Below are 23,109 nucleotides of genomic sequence, written 5' to 3' on the forward strand. Positions count from 1 at the left end.
TAATGGCCAGCCCCTGTTACCACCTACAAACGGCTTCCCCAGTCACTCACTCTGCTGGGCTGTCTATGCGCAGCGAGCGAACGCATTGTGAACTTTCGCTAAGGTATGCACAATGCACACACAATGCAGACTATCGGCAGCAGCGAGGGTATGCATCTTAGCGAGCGGGTCTGAATGAGCTCCATAGGCAGAAAATATAGGTCTGTTAGTTAGAATTGCTACATAGCTACCTGCAGTAATATTTAATTGTCACAAGGTGGCAGTGCAGGACTAGTAATATATGTACAGCACACAATGTGACTAATGAAATAAGACATTGTTATTGACTGCTATTTAATGTAAAATATACCATTAATTCCTCGGCGCTGTTCTCAGAGAAGTTGTTATAAACATTTTTTTTTTTTCATTTCTGCCGAGAATAGGGAAAGGCTTCTGTGCAAACATGAGCACATACTGATAGTTTTATAGCCAGATAAGCCTTCCATGGGGAAAGCACTGGACTTTTATGGTACGGGGGGGATTCTGCATCTTAAACAGCAAAATACCCAGTTATAAATGACTCCTTGTACAGTATGTACAGAGCCTTTCCAAAAAATGTCTATAATTCACTGTATGGATGGAAAAGCCGGCTAGGCCCTGGTGGCTACAGCTGGTACTGCAGCAGTTTTAGGTTTTTGTTCTCCTAAAATCTCCTGTTTATTTTGGGTGTTTTGTTTATTTTATTTTTCAATAGTTTATTCTAATGATGATCTGCGCATGTGTTTCCATAGTTGACTATATTGTATACAATAGTAATCATTGCCATATTGTATATTACAGTTCTAGAGCAGTTGAAAAACAAAGTTGCCCAAATACCATTCTGGCTATTCCAGAAACGCCTTTATGTCCCTTGGCAGATGAGAGAGAGAAGAGAGAGAGAGTCAGCAGGAATTCTAGTAGTATAAAAAGAACAATGGCTCCTGTCATGGTAATTTGGAGGGTGGACAGAAAAGGATTTTACAGAGTTCCTTTGTGTTTATTACTATTTATAAACCTCACACATATTCCACAGTGCGTTACAGCGTTACATTCATTCACATCATTCCCTGCCCCAGTGGAGCTTACGATCTATACTCCCCGTCACATGGCCTCTCATACACAGTAGGGTGCAGGCAAATATGGCAGAGAACTCAACACAGATAGGTCCATGGTGGGAATTGAACACAAGACCTCAGTGCTGCAAGGCAGCAAGCTAGCCATTGCCCCTCAGCGCTTACAGGATGGTGTGAGTGGATTGTACAGTATGTACTGTGTTTGACTTGGTATTTTCCTGTGTTTCAGGCTGCCCTGCAGGTAGGTGGCCACGGAGAGAGGCTTCACCAGTGCAGGGAAGTCACTCTGCTCACGTACAAGGCCATCCCCATGCAGGTAGATGGGGAACCCTGCCGCCTGGCCCCCTCCCTCATCCGTATATCCCTTAGGAACCAGGCGAACATGGTACAGAAGAGCAAGAGACGAACGTCAATGCCCTTATTGAATGAGTGAGTCACAGCGCCACCTAGGGTAACGGTTAGGAATTACTTATTTGGAGATTCCCAAAAACTGCTTAGAAATACTGGATACCGCTAACAGTCCTGTTAGGTGAAGTCTGCCAGCAATGTGTAAGTCTTATTATTCACTTTGATAAGCAAACGATAACTAAACAATTCAATTGCATTAGCAAGAGTTTAAAGCATACTGGCAGCATGAAAAAACGTAACGTGTAAAGCCATGAGCGTTACTGCCATAGGTGCAAGGGGTGCAGCTGCTATTGGGCCCAGAGCTTAAGGGGGCCCCATCTTCCTTGTCAGAGTTACATGTGTTACATTATATACATTTTTCACCATTGGATGGTACATAGGGGCCGTTACAAAACTTGGTACTATGGGCCTTCAAATATCGAGTTACGCCCCTATGTAAAGCTCCCCACACATCTAATAATCTTCAAGAAATCACCATTTTTAATTGTCGATTATCGGTCACCTTGTAATTTCCCCAAAATTGTTTGGAAGCCATGGCGTCTCACCCACTCACATATTACTGTAAGATTCCATCAACATCCAATGATGTGTCCAAATTGTAACCTACGTGCTAGAATTCACTGTGATTCCTGACACCTTTAGGCTGCAAGGAAATGTACTAGTGACCCCGATAAGATCACTCGTAATGCTCAATACAAAATATATAATCTAATCATTACAGTAATTACACATCTGCCCTCTTGCATCGTTGCTGCATACGCGGCAAATCGCGCCACACATGGCGCGAGGCCTGCACCTGCGAGCGGATACGCGCACTGCGTTCGCACCCGCGACCCCATAGGATTGCATGGTGCGATCGCAGTGCGTGCCTTGGCATTCCGTAGCGCACGCATCCGTGGGTAATTGCATGGTGCCATGCGTGCGTACATTTGTAGCGCGATTGGCAAGGATGTAAGAGGACACAGCTGTATAACAATTGTTTTGAAGATTGGCTCATTCAACGGTTGCACAAATAGGACCCGTGCAGTGTAACCTTATAGCGAGTAGTGGGGACAGCTTGGGCCTTATTCACAGCCGCACGCAAAGTGGCCAAACCTGTGATTATTCGCCCTGCGCATGCGTCTGAGCAGAACATTCGCATCATTGCGTAGCTATTCAGAGTTGCACGGACATCAGTGGTAAAATGGATGCGAATGGACAGTACGCTTGGCATAAGCTTGTCGTGGGTGAGTAGACAGAATTGCGGCCTGTTCAGTGGTAGGCGAGCGCAAAGATCCCGCGATTTCAGACTGATCCCTTGCACGCAGGGTAGGGCCGGTGTAAATCTGTGCTGATACTCTCACATACGAATGACTAGGGATGGTACAGGTGCATAACTGGGTCTTTCTTCTTCCTCCATATGGGACACAGGCTTTACGTCGGGTATAGGTTGGTGGAAAGGAGTCTGGGCACCACACAGTTACCCTTGTCATGGACATCCCAGGCTCCCTCCTCCTCCTATATCCTGCCCCCAGCCACAGGCCACCTCAGATTTTTGTTTGGTGCCTGGACAAGGCACACCACTGGAAGCTGTGTTAAACAGCTTCATAACCTTTTATTCATCTATATATTTTTTTAGAGTAAGCAGCGCTAGGCAATCCTGTAAGACGCCCGCGCTGCTGCTCCATCACCTCAACACCGGTGGCCGCGGTGCTGGCGACGTGCCAGGGTCCTCAGCCAGAGGCTCCAGTCTCGGTGGAGCTCCAAGCCGCATCCAGCGCAGTAAGGGGAGGGTAATTGCGGCTTATCACCGCCGGGTGGGAGATACTGCAGGTGCAGGCAGGGGGCACCCAGGTAGTCTCCTCATCCTCCCTAGACCACCAGGGTAGCAGGCAGAGGGACGTTTATGGCAGCCATTGCACTGGGGTTCAGGCCTGGATTGGGAGGTAGGCTCTCCCCGCTGGCTCCTCCCCCACCCCTTGGTGCTTTTTCTCTTAAGAGGAAGTTGTTTCAGGGTCATTGGTCTTCTCTCTCCTCCTCACAGATGCTGGGCAGCCATTTCTCAGTGCCTGCAGTTCAGCTGCTCTGTGGAGAGTACAGGCTCCCGGGTCTCCCTGTATTCCTCACCCTCACCGGTCAGGTTATACTTATTGCTCCTGCCTACCCTGTTGGGGCTGGTTTGTTGAGCATTTATTGCCTTATAGCCAATATTATGTTTGGCTGTTAATGTCTATTGCATAAGTCAGTCTCTGCATAGCCCCACTTACCTGTATATCTGTGGTGCATTTACATTCTCTGCTCTAAACCTTGTTTTGCACATCTCAGTTCTTGCTGTGGTGTGTGACATTCTCTTTGAATTCTGTACTATGGGCCTGATTCAGAGCCGCTCGTAAGCGGCCGCTCGTTCGTTCCGAGCGATGTTTGCACAACTGCGCATGCGTACGGATCGTAATACGCATGCGCGAACCAGTCAGTGCGGCCGAAAATCGTTTGTTTGCTAAATAGCGAAGGCCTGCTATTTTGAGTGACAGGAGGAGGCATATGTGGGTGGTAACAGGGGAAGGTGCTTGAAAACGAGGAGTGGAGATCCGAACGCAGGCGTGCTTAAAGGTCAAAACGGGCGTTTTATGGGTGTGCATAATTAATACAGCAGCGTCATTGACCACGTCACTGGGTTATTTTATAGTCAGAACTGCTCGCAAGATTGCGGTAGGAAAAACCAACCACAAGAATAGCGAGCAGTTCATACGCTGGTCGATGTACTCGATTAATCTAATAAATAGCGGACATGATGTAGGATGCGAGCGGCCAGGGGGCATAGTTTTCAAAAAAACGACCGCATGTTTGGTTCGCTCGTTCAGACCTAGAGGCGTGAACAGACCGCAAAGAGCGAACGGTTCATTTGAATAGCCACCTCTTTTTTCTGAACGAGCGAGCGCAAATAGCGTCCGGCTCTGAATGAGGTCCAATGTCTTCTAGGGGTAGAGCTCCCAAGGAGGTGGGTGCTTCTAAGCTAAGTAATTGTAAAGCTTGTGCTGCTGTGGTTTCTATGGTAGCCTCCCCAATATAAGAAGCCACCTCTCTGACATGTTCCACTAGAGACAAAAGATAATTTATATGGGCACCCGACGTAGGCCCAACCTCCAGGGTGTCAACCCAGCTACCAATAGCCTTAGCAACCCAGGCAGAAGCAAGGGCTGGGAGAGCTACAGCGCCCACGATGGTCTTTTACTACTGCACAGCAGGGGCCCTCTCAGCTGTGACTGCCTGCCAGGAACCGGCTTGGATTTCCTGGCTGTCACAGGTAATGCTACAAGTAGTGGATAGACTCTCAGCTCCTGTGGTTGCGCCCAGTGGGGTCCCTACCTTTTGATGCACACCGTGCGGATAGGAGTGTGCAGGTTAGCAATGCGCACCTGGGAAACGGGGCGTGGCCTCGTGCCAAGGGAGCGGGGCCTCATGTGTGGGGGTGGGGCCATGCACCCGAACCCCGGTATTAGTCTCTCCGGGGTGTCCAGTGTACTTGTAGTGCCAGCTCCCTCCCTGTGACAGGAGCCAAGTGCCGCACGTAATTCTACAGTGCAGCACCCGGCTCCTGTCACTTAGGGGGAGTATGCACTTTGGTGTCACCCCTCGGCGGGTGACACCCGGGTGCGGCACGCACCCCCCTTGTGATGCCACTGGTTGTGCCCTCTGTGGCTGGCCCTTCAAGTGTGGCCCAAGGTTCTAATGCGATGCCGTCCCCGTTGCTGCCTGCTGCTATGGAACCACCTTGGATGCAGTCCTTTATGCAGTCAGTTCAGGGATTAGCACAGGTGTCTGAGTTCTTTAAGCAGATGCTGGACAGGGAGCATGCTACTAAGCATAGGCCTACCAGGAGGGACAGCTTTACACCATTGTCTGACATTGAATCTGACTCCTATGTTCCTTCTGATCTGGAGGAAAATCTATCGGTGTTTTCTGATGGGGAATCTTCGTCTATCCCAGAGGATTCCCAGCCTCAGGGAGACGTGGTTTCCTTGATTAAGGCAAATAAATCGGTTTTACTAATCAAGGATGCGGAACCAGCCCCTGAATCTAATGCTCCAGTGTTTAAACGGCAAAAGAAGGCAGTGTCAGAATTCCCTTCATCAGCGCAGCTGGAGGATCTTTTGGTGGAAGCTTGGTCTCACCCTAATAAGCGTTTCCCAGTTTCCAAGCGTATTACTACTTTTTATCCTCTGCCGGCTGCCGATCGGACCAGAAGGGAATCTCCTCCACCGGTTGATGCGCATGTTGTTCGCTTGGTTGAGAACACTACTCTTCCTCTTCTGATCTTGGCATCTCTTAAGGATCCGACAGATAGGAAGTATCTCAAGTCTGTCTACTCCAATGTGGGCGCTGTAGCTCTCCCAGCCCTTGCTTCTGCCTGGGTTGCTAAGGCTATTGGTAGCTGGGTTGACACCCTGGAGGTTGGGCTTACGTCGGGTGCCCATATAAATTATCTTTTGTCTCTAGTGGAACATGTCAGAGAGGTGGCTTCTTATATTGGGGAGGCTACCATAGACATGGGGATATTAACATCCAAGGTGTCAGCCTCTTCAGTGTCAGCCAGGAGAGCTCTCTGGCTATGTTCTTTTCTGTCTAGATTTGTACAAAATAGTAGCTACAGTACCGGCATCTAGGATAGCTTTTTTGCCATCGGGGGCAGCTCCTAGGTCACGATACTCTAATTTTTGGTCCTTTCGTCCTCAGGGTAAGGTCAAGAGGTGGGTCGGTCTCTAGGTCCCAGGGTTCCTCTGCCAATGGTTCTAAATCTGCAGTTAAACAGCCTGGGCCTCCAGACGACCCGCTGCTAAGCCAGCCGACAAGCTTTCTGCATGACGGGGCAGACCTCCTCCTGGGGGACCCTAGCGTGGGAGGCCTGCTTATTCTTTTTTCCGAAATTTGGAGACACTGCCGGACGTCTGGGTAAGAGGGATAGTCTCCCACGGGTGTGCAATGACCTTTCGGGAGCATCCTCCAGCCCAATTTTCCTCCACGGATCTTGATCGGGAGAAAGCAGAAGCTTTGAGAGAGTTAATTCTCTCTCTCCAGAGTCATTGTTCCGGTTCCCGTGTCCCAGCGGGGCTCGAGCTTCTATGCCAATCTGAATTTGATTCAGAAGCCGAACAGGTCATTCCGACCATTTCTCAACCTGAAATCTCTCAAAAGGTACTGTACTTGAGGATTCCCAAGTTCCGAATGGAATCGCTCCACTCCATTATTCTAGCCATGGAGCCCGGGGACTTCATGGCTTTCCTGGACATCGAGAATGCCTATTTACATGTTCCCATATCACACCAGAGATCCGGAGGCCTTTTTGGTGGACACGTTGGCAGTCCAGTGGACATTTCCGCTCCTGTACATCTTCCCTCCAATCTCTCTGATTCCTTAGGTCCTCTGCAAGTTGAAGTTGGAGGTGGTCAGCGCCCGTCTGCGTCTTCCACTGTGGTCAGATCTTCTGTCCCAGTGCCCGTGTTTTTATCCGGATATAGCCAGTCTAGCTTTGACGGGTGGATCTTGAGACATCTGTCTTAAGAGCTGAAGGATTCTCCAGGACAGTCATTATCACTTTGCTTAATGCCCGTAAGCCCTCTTCAGCTAGAGTTTACCATCAGGTTTGGAGGACTTACTTTGACTGGTGTTCAACTAGAAATCTTAACCCCAGGTCATTTTGAATCTCTCGAAATTCTTTCTTTTTTGCAGGCAGACGTGGATTTGGGCCTACGCCTTGCTTCACTGAAAGTACAGGTTTCAGCTCTCTCGGTTCTCTTTCAGATACAAATTGCGCTGTTGCCTTATGTTCAGACTTTTCTTCAAGGGGTTCTCCATGCACAACCTCCGTTTGTACCGCTGGTGGCTCCTTGGAAATTGTCTTTGGATCTTAGGGCCCTGCAGGCTTCGTCTTTTGAGCCCTTGGATACTGTGGACATTTCTTGGCTTACCTGGAAATCTGTCTTCCTTCTGACAATAGCTTCTGCCTGACGGGTGTCAGACTTGAGCGCTTTATCCTGTCGCTCTCCGTTTCTTATCTTTCACGAGGACAGAGCTTTTCTTCGAATGCGACTAGGCTACCTTCCTAAGGTTGTTTCCATGTTCCACATCAATCAGGAGATTGTAATTCCTGCCTTCAAGGTTCCGTATTCTTCTCCAGAGGAAGGTTCTCTGGATGTTGTGCGGACCCTCCGGATTTATGTAGATAGGACAGAGGACCTGTGTAGGACATATACTCACTCTCTTTGTTCTGTATGATTTTCACTAATTGGGTTGGCCAGCAACTAAGCAGACGCTGGCCAGGTGGATCCGTTTGACTATATGCCATGCTACCATCTTCCATAGTGAGAGCTCATTCTACACGGTTGGTGGGAACTTCATGGGCAGTACGACGTGGGCCTTCTGTTGAGTAGCTGTGTAGGGCGGCCACGTGGTCTTCTGCCAATAGGTTCCTGAAATTTTATGCATTTGATACTTTTTCCACACCTTATACCGCCTTTGGGCGAAGGGTTCTCAGCGCAGCCCAGGAGCATCCCCTCCCTTAGGTGATTAGCTTTGGGACGTTCCAGCGTAAAGCCTGTGTCCCCTATGGAGAAAGAAGAAAAGGAGATTTATGTACTTACCTGTTAAATCCTTTTCTTCGATTCCATAGGGGACACAGGGCTCCCACCCTGACGCACCTGGTTTGTGGAGCTTGCTGTATTTTTCGGTTCTTCTGGTCACATGTCTTGTGAGCTTGGACCTGAGTGCATGCCGGTGTTCCTTCTTCTCCTTCTAGCTCCTTGTCTTAGGCTTGTTAACTTAACTGAGTTGGCCTGTGGCTGGGGGTGGGATATAGGAGGAGGAGGGAGCCTGGGCTGTGCCCAACAAGGTTAACTGTGTGGTGCCTAGACTCCTTTCTACCAACCTATACCCAGCGTAAAGCCTGTGTCCCCTATGGAATCGAAAAAAAAGATTTAACAGGTAAGCACATAAATCTCAGGCCTGCTCTGTGAATATGGCTATACAGCATCTCCCAAGAATATATTGTGCCTTTCCATCTCCTGCATTTGGTGTACTTCACACCTTGAGCATACCTCGCAACATGACCCTCTCCAGGAGGGACACAATGCTCTGGTCCTGGACTTCCCTGGTCATTTATGATTGGTGGCGGCTCCAGGGGTGGGGCTGCAGCACAGTCCAAAATTCAAATAGGGGAGCCACACCAACTGTCATCTCACACGCTGCCAAACACCACTGGCTGGGACTCACTGGCCAGTGAGTCCCAGCCAGTGGTGTTTGGCAGCGTGTGAGATGACAGTTGGTGTGACTCCCCTATTTGAATTTTGGACTGTGAAGCAGCCCCACCCCTGGAGCCGCCACCAATCATAAATTACCAGGGAAGTCCAGGACCAGAGCACTGTGGACCTCAATCAGAGGCGGTCGGAGGATGCAAGCGGTCGCTCAGAAACTGGGCGGCCGCTTGCATCCTGACCGCCCGCCTCTGTTTCGGTCGTTAGGCTGTGGGTTTACACCCACAGCTCTAACGACCGCTCGGGTGATGGTCGCGATGGTCAGAGACCATCGCGACCATCGGGGCTTACGACGAGACCCTAGGGTAGGGTCTCCCTTGTCGTAAGCCCCGGAGAGCTTCTGGCTCTGTCTGAGCCGGAAGCCGTCGTGCGCATGCTCTGTGGGGGGCCATCGACCTGGTCCGAGCGCATCGACGCTAACGACCGGGTCTGAATGACCCCCTGTGTCCCTCCTGGAGAGGGTCATGTTGTGAGGTATGCCTTGAGGTCTAATACTGTACGTACTACCATCACAGTGGCTGATGCGAGGTAGCACACAGGTCCGTATTGCAGACAGATCGTGCAATTATTACCACTGCGCATGCCCCTTAACCGAGTCGTTGGCATCTCCGGCATAGTCCCCCATGCGGCTGAATGTGTGTATCTGGGCGAAAATGGGGCGTTCACGCGCGGTCTAATCTTAGTGATGTATAGCAGTCGGAATTGCGGGCTATGCTGATTTGTGCATATGCAGAGATCTCAGGCAGGTCTCTTGCACCAGGTGTAGGGCTTGCAAAATCGTGCACTGATAATGATGGCGGCTATTTCACCAGGCATTTGCATAGGGCAGTGTAGTCGCACAGTCGCGTGAAACTCTGCCTATTGGCGAATATCCTGATTTAGTTCCGTGCACGCAGTATGAGTATAATTAAGGTGGACTTGCGTGCAACACTGAATCGACCTCATGGCGGCTATTTATTACCTCAAGTCGTCCGGCAATAGCTACTGCAATGTTGGAACGCTGGGCGGATAGTGAGTTAACCACCATGCAGGCCGCCGTGTTTTGGGCTAAGCCAGTATGCTAGTGAATCGTTTGGCTGGATATTGTCTCTGCCCACAAAATGGCTGCCCCATCTGTGGGGGCAAGAGGTTCACTGTAATATCCTGGCGGGTGCACTCTGTGGCAGAAAGAGCCACGAAGGCAGCCAGTCACTCCCATAGGCCACTGCCCTGTATAACTGTGCATGTTTTATCACTTCATCAGTTGTGTAACACACTCCTTTTCGTTCCTGTTAAACTGTTGTGTGTCTGTCTCTTCCTCTCTCTCTCTCTCTCTCTCTCTCTCATGCACCCTCACCTCTGGCTTGTACTGTGTCTGTGTGCTGGCTTTGTGCTGTCTGCCACAGTATCCATAAAGTGCCCTCCGCTGACCACCGACGCGTCTCCGCTCCCCCAGACTCCTTCACCATGTAAGTATGTCATGCTGCTTGTCATTGTGAATGGGTGACTGGCACCCCCAGCCCATTCCGTGCTCACTGCCCAACCCCCCTGCCCATCCGGTAGTGCCAGCTGCCCACTCTGACTCACTTGTTGTCTTGCTTCTGTCACGCACCAAATTCATCATTTCACTGGCCCCCCCCACAAGGGTCCTCACCCTTCCCCGCGCTGTTGTTGTCTGGTACCTCTGGGCATAAATGATGATCGACTTATTAAAGCGCTTTACACAGAACATCAGACACCGTCCAAATCAGCTGGCAGAGGACTGTAACCGCCTGCGTCTGGCGAGTTTGTTTTTTCATAAATTACTGGCTTTAGTTTTTATTGTACAAATGAAGTAAAAAGCCTTAATAGCCCTAAGCTATCAACGTCATCACATTATCCTTGGGTAAAGTGTATAATTATATAATGCACCACTTTGTTTGTATAAGTTGTACACTTGGTAGAGATCTGTATTTATTAAAATACCAATTAAATAATGTTTAAAGGGGTGTGCGCCCCCAGGCAACTTTGTCTTCTAAGCAGAGTTCCTTATTTACTCATTTCCTTGTTAGTCACCACAGCCCTGTTGTGTGGATCAACTGGTATCCAAAGGGGGCTATGTGGATTTATCTGTCGTATCCAAGGGCGACAAAAATGAATAGATTGTGTGAAAAACAAAGTTGTCTGAATGTGGGATTCACCTTTTAAAAAAGTCAGGTGAAGCTTTCTGTATCCTAAGTAAATTTTAACAATCTTATAATGTTATAGACATAATATGTTATGCCTTATGAGGATGGGAGATTTCCATTAGATTTTTAAAGTGGAAGACGGCTGTTTGTATTTATATTATATTATTTTTAATTAGATTTTTTTTTTTTTTATTTAATCATATTTTACATGTTAAATGCATAGCTGGGAGCATATGCAATAGTCTGCGAACGACAGGCACCATTGCTAGATTTAAAGCTACAATTTAAAAAAAAAAAAAGGCAAAACTGGGTGGTGGTTTGTTTTCCTTTTTGAACATTTTTTGAAAATTTGCTGATTTAATATGTTGTGTATGGATTGGGGCCCTGTAATTTCAGGCTGTCAAGTCTCGTTTCCTGAAAGTACTTTTCTCTCCTGTCGGATACCTGGCGCACGTACTGCCCTTGCATAGCTGGACGCCTCTTTGGACATGTCCTGCTCAGCATACTGCGATAAATGTTTTTTTGTTTTTATTTTCTTTTAAATGCTTTTTAAGCCTGCATTTTCTTACCTATAATGTGTCCAAGCAGAGTTAGGAACATTGGCCCAAAAGTGGTCACCACAAAAATGGTCGACACATGGTTTTTTAGGGTTAAGGTTTAGGCACTTACTGGAGGGTTAGGCACCAGGAGGGAAGGTTAGGGTTCAACATTTTGTTCCCATCGACCTTCACCCATGTCGACATTGAGTGTGTCAACCTATTATACTTGTTGACCTTTTCTACAGGTCGACCTATTGCCTGTCTACCAGTTGATGTCTACCTAGACACTGTCGACCTTTTTACTGTAGATCTTTACAATCCACACCCATTTTTATGAAATATTCTAAACCTATACAGCGCTGGCAGCAAATCTGGGCGCACTAATCTTTTCCGCTTACGTCAGTGGAAATTCCATTTTTTTTGTGTGCATGGAGGCAAAACAACCTCTGCGATAAAAACACCAACATTATTGCTATAACCATAGGGTTTTCTTTCATTAGCTATTTTTAATTAAAATATTTGTTTTTACAGTATTATGTAGGTCAGAGGTTCCCAAACTCCGTCATTACAGTCCCAATATTAAGGATATTGATGTTTGAGCACAGGTGACTAATTAGTACCTCAGTCAATTTGATTTAACCATCTGGATTTCTAGCAAGGATATCCTTAAAACCTGGACTGTAATGGTGGAGTTTGTGACGTTTTTTTTTTTTTTCATTTTCCAGCCATGCGATGAGATAGGGCTCTATTTACTACAATCCGCATATTGAATGCAGATTGTAGTGTGATATTACCGAGTGAATTCGCATTGCGAATTCAGGCAATATCACAGGGATTTACTATAAATCCCTTGCAGGGACAGAGCTTCAATAAACCTCTGTCCCTGCGGATCCCATCCGCACTCTAGTCGCGGTATTTTCGGAAAAAATACTGCGACTAGGAGCCCGCGCATGCGCCGACCGACCACTGCTACTACCCCCCCCACCGACGCTAAGCCCCGCCCCCCGGCGCTAAGCCCCGCGATCGCGGACCCCCCGCGACCTCCCCTCACCCCCCGCGACCCCCCCCTCCCTTCATTACACTTGCCTGCACCTCCTAGCCTCCGGTGATCTTCTCCGGGCTTCCCGATCAGGTGATCTCCCATACTGCACTTGGGCCCGATCACCTGATGACCGGGCCCCAGTGTACTATGGGAGACCAGCTGACCGGAGAGAAGCCATCACCGGAGGCCCGATCACCGGTCCCTGGATTCAGGTAAGTAAAAAAAAAAATTTTAATTTTTTTTTCTTTTTTTTACAGTAATCAGCTTGCGGTCTGTTTACACCACACAGCTGATTACTGGTTCTGGCTCCCGCCTCTGCTCTCCCCGTTAGAGCAGAGTGGGAGCCCGGTAACCGGGGGAGACCCTGGATAACGCCACCTCCAGGTGGCGTTATTATCACAGGGCTTCCCCCGGTATTTTTTTTACAATTTATTTTTAGTAACTATGGTCGGATTACATTTCCCATTACAATTATGGGAAATGCGATCTGCTTTACTAAAAATAAGTGATACTGGGGGTTGGAGTAGAATTTTACTAATTCTACTCCAATTGCCCTGTAATAACTACAGGTGAAACTAAAATAATGTGAAAAGGGTGTGAAAACACCCTTTTTCACTTTATTTTAGTAAAAATAATGTTAATAAATAGAGCCCATACATTTACCAAGCGTCGGCTTTTGCAAGTGCGGTTTCTCAATGGGTTTAAAATGCGCTGGGTTTTGCCTTGTAATATTCGTGCCAGTTTATATTTGAGGTCATACCTGTTGTTTTATAAACATACCTCTATACGTGTTCTTCTGACACATTCAGAACCTGAACAGGAAAAACTTACGTGGTCTCCATTACTCTTTTTCCACACAGCCCACACTCAGTGCCAGATCGGCTTCGCATCCGAGTGAACCGTATCCGGCTACACGAATACGAGGGGCTGCATTATGACAAAGACAAGCTGCGAGAAGCCTGTGAGTTTGTAAATAAATCCGTGAAATCTGCATTCAGCAAATGATGGATGTGGTTACAAGACTTTTGTGTCACATTTGTCTGTGCGGGAATTAATATGCTTTTCTAGGTAAATGTACACAGTGAGCGGTGTCTGGATTTTGGGATAGTGGTTGCGTACAACTGACAGCCATTAAATTAATTCCAAATATTTCAGGTTTATGGATAGAGTGGGGAATTGGGATTAAAGTCTTGGGCTTTTAATTGGAAAATAACTGTGTAACATTAGCATAATATAGCAAAGTCAGTATGCAAGAGCGACTTGTATTTGGGTTATTTGCTAAAGAGTCTTTTGTTTTCTGTGATTAATTATTAGCAAATATGTCTGCATGAGGCTGGAATCTCCAATTTGTTACAGTACAGAAGGACAATTGAAGGAATGTAATAGCATTTTTTTCTGTTTAAGGATAATTTAATAGATAATTCAGCCTAGACTGGCAGACTGAATATCCCCATTACCAGCCAGGGCTGTTGCAACTACAGCATGGGGACAATTAGCGTGGAGTCCCCCTACCATAGTCCCAACCAGCTCTAGGCAAGTTAGCACTGGGATTTATTCACTATGGGGGAAGATTTATTACCCCAACACCCAAAAACCAGGTGTGGCGGGAGGTGACCTATCAACACAGAGTTGGTTTTCCCCTGGTTGGCAGTATGGGCAGAGGATCACCTCCCCCTCCCCCTGCCCTCTGTTCTAGTGCTGTGTTTCACCAGCAACCGTGACAGATTTTTGGGAGCGCTGGAATCCAACACCCTGATTACTATGCAGGCAAAGAGGGAGCTGTAGCTGGCACATGGGGTGAGATGACTGTGGGGCAACGGAGGTGAGGTCTAGTGACGCCCGTTCACCTGGTGGTCATCTGTACCCTGAGGGGGAAGCACCCCAAAAATTTTGCTAGGAGATGTGACCATTCACTTCATTGCATACAGGAATAATAGCTGAATATCTGTCATGTCCAAGGGCAGTCCCAGTTTTTTAAAGATGTCTCCCTGGAAATGTTTCTCCTTGGAAGTATGTCTGTTCTGTTTGTGGATTCACTAAGGGGCTGATTCAGAGCCGCTCGTAAGCGGCCGCTCGTTCGCTCCGAGCGATGTTTGCCCAACTGCGCATGCATACGGATCGTTATACGCATGCGCGGACCAGTCAGTGCGGTCGAAATTCATGTGCTCGCAAAATAGCGAATGCCTGATAATTAGAGTGACAGAAAGAGGCGTATGTGGGTGGTAACGGGGGAAGGTGCTTGAAAACGGGGAGTGGAGATCCGAACGCAGGCGTGCTTAAAGGTCAAAACGGGCGTTTTATGGGTGTGCATAATTAAAACAGCAGCGTCATTGACCACGTCACTGGGTTATTTTATAGTCAGAACTGCTCGCAAAATTGTGGTAGGAAAAACCAACCCCAAGAATAGCGAGCAGCTCATACCCTGGTCAATGTACTCGATTAATCTAATAAATAGCGGACATGACGTAGGATGCGAGCGGCCAGGGGGCGTATTTTTTCAAAAAACGACCGCAAGTTTGGTTCGCTCGTTCAGACCTAGAGGTGTGAACAGACCGCAAAGAGCGAACGGTTGATTTGAATAGCCACCCCTATTTTCTGGACGAGCGACCGCTAATTGCGTCCGGCTCTGAATCAGGCCCTAATTGTGCACTAAAATTCCTCTTTTTCTACATGTTAGATAGATTTGAATTAAATTCAGTAACTATGACATGCTGGGGATTGTAGTGCTCCAAGTTCCACTGAGAAAGTGTATAGCGCGTGACGGGTTTAGGTGACACCTGTTATAATTACCGCCCCCTGCGGAGTGGATTGTTCTCAGCAGTTATTATGGGAAAATACCGGTAATTAGGCAATAATATGATATTAGTTATTCCGGTAAAAGAAACAAACTGAAACCGCTTATTATAACCAGAAGATAAACACTTTATATCAATAATAAACTATCACAACAGGCTGTAAGCGGAATCCTGTACACACAAAACCTGTTGTCACAAATGTCACACTAATATTCAGTGTCACAATAGAGACAGCAGTAACGGAGTCAGAGTGATGTGTTCTAAGTCGGCGTGTTACGAGCGCAGAACGACGGCTACAGTGCCACAGGCAGGCCGCCATTGCAGGCAGCGATTCTCCAGGCCTGACCTCATAATAAGGACGAAGACCCTTAGGAAAGTTATATTGCCGTCGCCCCTCTCCCCTCCCTCAGCGATACGCAACTTAATTGCTTTGTAGCCTGTGCCAGACTCAGCTGGGACACTGCTCTCTCCGCGCGCTGCCAGTGTGCGACGCATAATGAAGTCCCTCTCTATGGGTGACGGTAGAAGTCATTAATCAAAACCGCTGATAACAGTTTAATCGAGTCGTGTTCATCCTCTGTACTCATTATTCATTGCAAGTTGAGAGGTACAAGCAACGGCTGTTTTCGTAGCGGCGAGGCGCACCGCGGGACTTGTGTGCAGTGACATGGGAATCCGTGTAACTCTCCTGTCATACAGGCACTGGGATTCCTGTACCTATTGATTAAGTATGAAAAACTGCCGACACCCCCAATGCTTCCTCCACGGATCAGGTCGCGGGGTCCGGGAGAATGAAATGCGCGTTACATAGATGGCCTGTCATCTGAATTTTATCTCATTTACTTTATCTGGATGTGTTTACATCTACATTCTGGAGCTGTATTTAGTATACGTGATGCCCTAAACATTATAAAAGGCATAGGGCCAAGTTCATTGTGCATTTAGAAGGACCTATCTCCTAATTTGCTGCAAGCTCCACCAAACTTTTCATAACCACACACTTACCCGTTACATGGTAGAGACACAACTGCCCTACTCCTCTCAGATTTTACTGCGTTCAGCTTGATACATGCGTGTCCCCTAGTTACGATTGTGTGTGCGTGTGCGGAGAGGGACTATCTCGTACCATCGTGTAGCTTAATATGCAGAGTCACTGGCATCTTAAGTTACCCGTGGATCTCCATATATCAGCAGATTGCGTCCAATTCTGTCATGAGTCCCATCCTGTTCAAGTTGGGCCAACCACACCACCCACGGGCAGTTATGCCCCTCCGCGTCCACAGATCCACAAACCTCTCAAGGAGATTAATTTTCCATGAAGGAGAAAAAGTCATATTACGACCATAAGTGCAGCATTATCACATAAAAGTATCTAATAAATCATATAAAATGCGCGTACACAAAAACAGAAATAAATGCGCTTATCTGACACACATGTCCTCCTAAGACAATCCGTGGAAGATATTACACATTGCATATACTGTAAATGGCTGTAGCCAAGGCGTTTCATCTCAGCGCTCTAATGGCGTCTGTTAGACTTCATCGAGGGGGCATATCTGGTGTTTGGTTCAGATAATCATATTTTTTTTGGGATGTAGTCCGGAAGCCGAAGGTCTAAATCCCGACCGCCGGCTTCCAGACACTGTAATCCCGGCGTGGTACTAATGACAGGCGTCGAAAACCCGGCATACCGAACGAAGGTAAGCCGGGCGCGGCCAGCCACGCGGGGGGGGGGGCGATGGTTAGGTTTAGGGCTCCCGGTGGGACTTAGGGTTAGGCACCCCCCCGGGAGGGTTAGGCTAGGGGAAGGGGGTGTTAGGGTTAGGCACCCCCCCCCCGAGAGACTTGGGTTTAGACAGCGGGGAAGGGGGGGTAAGGTTTAGGCACTTAAAGGGGGGATTAGGGTTAAGCACTTGGGGGGGAGGGTAGGGTTAGGCACCCCTAAGGGAGGGTTAGGGTAGGGAATTAGGTTAGCGATACTTACCTTAGGACGATCGGGATTTCCACCCTTGCCGGGCAGCCGCTGTCGGGATTTGAACCGCAGGCCATGCGTCCGGCGGTAATACTTACCACGCCCTTTTTTTATATTAATTTTTCCGGGATCAGTCTGACCCTGGTACAAAGGGTCGTGGACTTCGCCTAGGGTCGGTTCTATTCACACATAGGAAAAACCCGGGTCGATGTGCGTTTTTGCTGTATGTGTGAAAGGGGTATTATAGATCTATTTGGATGGAGTGTGGGATCTAGTGACGAGGATAGCTGCTGCTTTATATATAAGCACCTTAGACACAGAAAAGATTAAAAGTGATTGGACACCCCCGCGCAAACGAAATGGTCCCACCATGCATATCACACGAGTTCCAAATGGCCACTAATGTGGCGGTTTCGAGAAGAACACATGGTAGGGAGACCCGGATGGACTGGCCAGCTCAGAGTCCAGATCTTAACCCCATTGAGAACCTCTGGGACAATTTGGAGCGACGGGGGCGTTCTAGGCCGACTCGACCTTCTTCAGTGTCACAGTTGGTCACTGTACGTAAGGCGGAATGGCAGAACATACCTCCTGCTGTTGTCCAGGAACTTGTGGAGAGTTTGCCAAGAAGGGCGTCTGCAGTAATCACTGCACGCGGTGACCTATAAAGTACTGACGTCAATAACATCTCGTTGATCTATTTGCTGGCAGTGTCCAATCACATTTGTCTATATAGGGCCATATTCAATTAGGGAGCGAAAAGTCCGTGCTGGACTTTTCGCTCCACATCGCAGGTTTTCCGGGGATAAAGTATCGGGCGCGTGCCCGCTTTATCCCCGTATTCAATTAGAAATCAACGAAAACGGGAGCCGACGGAAAGGTAAGTATCACCAACAAACGGGAATTTTCTGGTAATATTCCAGGGAGCCCCCTAAGGTGTGTAGACATGGGGGATCACTATGGGTACCCCCAATTTTACCTGCTGAAGGAAGTCGGGGTTTCTAATAGCCGCGGCAGGTGCATATTTGCGGCTATGAAGGGGTAAAGAATAGCACTTAGGTATAGTTTATTTACCAAAAAAAAAATTATAAAATTTGGGGTACATGAAAATGGGGGTAAGCATATTTTTAAGTCCCTAAAATGCTTTTTTAAATTCTGCAAAAATGCACCTGAAGAAAACACCTGCCGCATACTTGGGGACCCCTCTGAATTTAATTTGGCTATTTTAGAAGTGTGGTCCCTATTTTTTTTTTATTTATCCACAAAAGTAAATTTTTTGGGGTGTCCCGATTTTTTTTTTTTTTTTTTGACATAGTGTATTTTTAAATGACATTCGAAGGGGTGCAGGCTATTTTTTTTTAAGCCTGCACCCCTAAACCCCAATTCTGCACTTTTTTTCGCCACCTATTTCAGTGGTGAAAAGTTACCCCCATTTTTTTTTTCAAAGACTTATCAAAGACTTTTCGAACCTGCGAAATGTCTTTGAAATTGAATATGGGGATAATTCAAATAGGCGAAAATGACGTCATCGGTGATAAATTATCGCCGATTCCTACATGATTTCGCTCCAGATTGAATATGGCCCATAGTCTGTGTGTGTGTGTTTACAGTATATACATAAATATATATACAGTGACATATATGTACATTGCAATCTGTATATAGACGTCTTTCCAAGATTTAGGGCCTGATTCAGAGCCGCTCGTAAGCAGCCGCTCGTTCGCTCTGAGCGATGTTTGCCCAACTGCGCATGCGTATTTATTCAAAAAACGACCGCAAGTTTGGTTCGCTCGTTCAGACCTAGAGGTGTGAACAGACCGCAAAGAGCGAACGGTTCATTTGAATAGCCAGCCCTATTTTCTGGACGAGCGAGCGCTAATTGCGTTCGGCTCTGAATCAGGCCCTTAGTGCATAGAAAACAGCAGAGAGCTGCACAGCTCGTCCTCTCCTTCTTCCCTTTTATAAAATAAGGAACCTTCATCTGAACCCAGGACGCGTCTCAGTATTTTTCATACCAGGCCGGCACATTTCACTTGTAATTAAAGCAATTAGGGCCGTCATCTCCAGGCCTGCCGATAACAATGAGGAGGAGATGGCAGGAGGGAGACTGATTAAAACCCGGGCTGTGAGATCACTGGACCGTACGGGGAGGACAAGATTAAAACCTGTGGTGAGTAGAAGGAATATTATTGGCAGGGCGGTAGCAGAGCAGTGTCTGCCTCAGGGCTCAGTCTCCATTGTGTGGTACCGTAGACTCAGACAGCGCAACAGGTGTTACTGACAGATCGCAACATCGGCAAACAAACACATCAGTAACCGCAGGCATACAACAATCATCCCCTGAGTCATAACAAAGAGGTGTGATACAATGTATATCACATAATGGGAATGTATAATCACAACTGTCAGGTGAATGCAACATGAACGGAACGGTGTGTTTTAACCCCCGATGTTCATGAGATACCCGGCTGAGTGATATTTTTTTTAGTGGGCATGGAGTTAATATACAAGTAATCTAATACCTGTCTGCTTCCCTCCTATAGAAGTCTCTGCATTACTGTGTACACATAAGGGTGGGATTTAGGAGGATTGATTTTTTTTTTTCCAGTAGTTTAAGTCGCCATATTAAACTTGTCAATCTTGTAGCATATACTCCTGGACTCTACTCCTCTAGCCTGTACACCTGCACCCCACTCCTGTAGCAAGTACACCTGGACCCCATTCCTGTAGCATGTACACCTGCACCCCACTCCTGTAGCCTGTACACCTGGACCCCATTCCTGTACCCTGTACACCTGGACCCCATTCCTGTAGCATGTACACCTGGACCCCATTCCTGTAGCATGTACACCTGGACCCCATTCCTGTAGCATGTACACCTGGACCCCACTCCTGTAGCCTGTACACCTGCACCCCATTCCTGTAGCCTGTACACCTGGACCCCATTCCTGTAGCATGTACACCTGGACCCCACTCCTGTAGCATGTACACCTGGACCCCACTCCTGTAGCATGTACACCTGGACCCCACTCCTGTAGCATGTACACCTGGACCCCACTCCTTTTGCATGTAGAGCTGGTCCCACTTCTGTAGCATGTACACCTGGAACCCACTCCTGTAGCCTGTACACCTGGACCCCACTTCTGTAGCATGTACACCTGGACCCCACTCCTTTTGCATGTAGAGCTGGTCCCACTCCTGTAGCATGTACACCTGGAACACACTCCTGTAGCCTGTACACCTGGACCCCACTTCTGAAGCCTGTACACCTGGACCCCACTCCTGTAGCCTGTACACCTGGACCCCACTCCTGTAGCCTGTACATCTGGACCCCACTCCTGTAGCCTGTACACCTGAAACCCACTCCTGTAGCCTGTCCACCTGGAACCAACTCCTGTAGCATGTACACCAGGATCCCACTCCTTTTGCATGTAGAGCTGGTCCCACTCCTGTAGCATGTACACCTGGAACCCACTCCTGTAGCCTGTACACCTGCACCCCACTCCTGTAGCAAGTACACCTGGACCCCATTCCTGTAGCATGTACACCTGCACTCCACTCCTGTAGCCTGTACACCTGGACCCCATTCCTGTAGCCTGTACACCTGGACCCCATTCCTGTAGCATGTACACCTGGACCCCATTCCTGTAGCATGTACACCTGGACCCCATTCCTGTAGCATGTACACCTGGACCCCACTCCTGTAGCCTGTACACCTGCACCCCATTCCTGTAGCCTGTACACCTGGACCCCATTCCTGTAGCCTGTCCACCTGGACCTCACTCCTGTAGCCTGTCCACCTGGACCCCACTCCTGTAGCATGTACACCTGGACCCCACTCCTGTAGCATGTACACCTGGACCCCACTCATTTTGCATGTAGAGCTGGTCCCACTCCTGTAGCATGTACACCTGGAACCCACTCCTGTAGCCTGTACACCTGGACCCCACTCCTGTAGCCTGTACATCTGGACCCCACTCCTGTAGCCTGTCCACCTGGAACCAACTCCTGTAGCATGTACACCAGGATCCCACTCCTTTTGCATGTACAGCTGGTCCCACTCCTGTAGCATGTACACCTGGAACCCACTCCTGTAGCCTGTACACCTGGACCCCACTCCTGTATCCTGTACACCTGGACCCCACTTCTGTAGCCTGTACACCTGGACCCCACTTCTGTAGCCTGTACACCTGGACCCCACTCCTGTAGCCTGTACACCTGGACCCCACTCCTGTAGCCTGTACATCTGGACCCCACTTCTGTAGCATGTACACCTGGACCCCACTCCTGTAACATGTACACCTGGAACCCACTCCTGTAGCATGTACACCAGGATCCCACTCCTTTTGCATGTAGAGCTGGTCCCACTCCTGTAGCATGTACACCTGGAACCCACTCCTGTAGCATGTACACCTGGACCCCACTCCTGTAGCCTGTACACCTGGACCCCACTTCTGTAGCCTGTACACCTGGACCCCACTCCTGTAGCCTGTACACCTGGACCCCACTCCTGTAGCCTGTACATCTGGACCCCACTCCTGTAGCCTGTACACCTGAAACCCACTCCTGTAGCCTGTCCACCTGGAACCAACTCCTGTAGCATGTACACCAGGATCCCACTCCTTTTGCATGTAGAGCTGGTCCCACTCCTGTAGCATGTACACCTGGAACCCACTCCTGTAGCCTGTACACCTGGACCCCACTCCTGTAGCCTGTACACCTGGACCCCACTTCTGTAGCCTGTACACCTGGACCCCACTTCTGTAGCCTGTACACCTGGACCCCACTCCTGTAGCCTGTACACCTGGACCCCACTCCTGTAGCCTGTACATCTGGACCCCACTTCTGTAGCCTGTACACCTGAAACCCACTCCTGTAGCCTGTCCACCTGGACCCCACTCCTGTAGCCTGTCCACCTGGACCCCACTCCTGTAGCATGTACACCTGGACCCCACTCCTGTAACATGTACACCTGGACCCCACTCCTGTGGCATGTACACCTGGACCCCACTCCTGTGGCATGTACACCTGGACCCCACTCCTGTAGCATGTACACCTGGACCCCACACCTGTAGCATGTACACCTGGACCCTACTCCTGTAGCATGTACTCCTGGAACCCACTCCTGTAGCCTGTACACCTGGAACCCAATTCTGTAGCCTGTACACCTGGAACCCACTCCTGTAGCATGTACACCAGGATCCCACTCCTTTTGCATGTAGAGCTGGTCCCACTCCTGTAGCATGTACACCTGGACCCCACTCCTGTGGCATGTACACCTGGACCCCACACCTGTAGCATGTACACCTGGACCCTACTCCTGTAGCATGTACACCTGGACCCCACTCCTGTAGCATGTACACCTGGAACCCACTCCTGTAGCCTGTACACCTGGAACCCACTCCTGTAGCCTGTACACCTGGAACCCACTCCTGTAGCCTGTACACCTGGAACCCACTCCTGTAGCATGTACACCAGGATCCCACTCCTTTTGCATGTAGAGCTGGTCCCACTCCTGTAGCATGTACACCTGGACCCCACTCCTGTGGCATGTACTCCTGGAACCCACTCTTGTAGCCTGTACACCGGGAACCCACTCCTGTAGCCTGTACACCTGGACCCCACTCCTGTAGCCTGTACACCTGGACCCCACTCCTGTAGCCTGTCCACCTGGACCCCACTCCTGTAGCCTGTCCACCAGGACCCCACTCCTGTAGCATGTACACCTGGACCCCACTCCTGTAGCATGTACACCTGGACCCCACTCCTGTGGCATGTACACCTGGAACCCACTCCTGTAGCATGTACACCAGGATCCCACTCCTTTTG

The 23,109-nt window shown here is 48.7% G+C and overlaps 1 protein-coding gene across 8 annotated transcripts in view; it reads left to right on the forward strand.

Annotated features, from left to right (window-relative positions):
• The window catches only part of DGKI (diacylglycerol kinase iota), a 376,642-nt gene that overhangs the window by 277,594 nt on the left and 75,939 nt on the right, over window positions 1–23,109 (forward strand). For 5 of the 8 annotated variants that reach the window (XM_088448828.1, XM_088448827.1, XM_088448829.1 and 2 more), the window contains exons 20-22: window positions 1,321–1,520; window positions 10,171–10,233; window positions 13,374–13,474. In XM_088448828.1, the coding sequence (XP_088304954.1) occupies window positions 1,321–1,520; window positions 10,171–10,233; window positions 13,374–13,474 (364 nt within the window). The remainder of the gene's footprint in view (window positions 1–1,320; window positions 1,521–10,170; window positions 10,234–13,373; window positions 13,475–23,109) is intronic. The other 3 variants (XM_088448831.1, XM_088448832.1, XM_088448833.1) reach the window with 1 other exon arrangement.

Source organism: Taudactylus pleione, unplaced genomic scaffold, assembly GCF_031769625.1.
Source record: "Taudactylus pleione unplaced genomic scaffold, aTauple2 ptg000465l, whole genome shotgun sequence".
Lineage (NCBI taxonomy): Eukaryota > Metazoa > Chordata > Amphibia > Anura > Myobatrachidae > Taudactylus > Taudactylus pleione.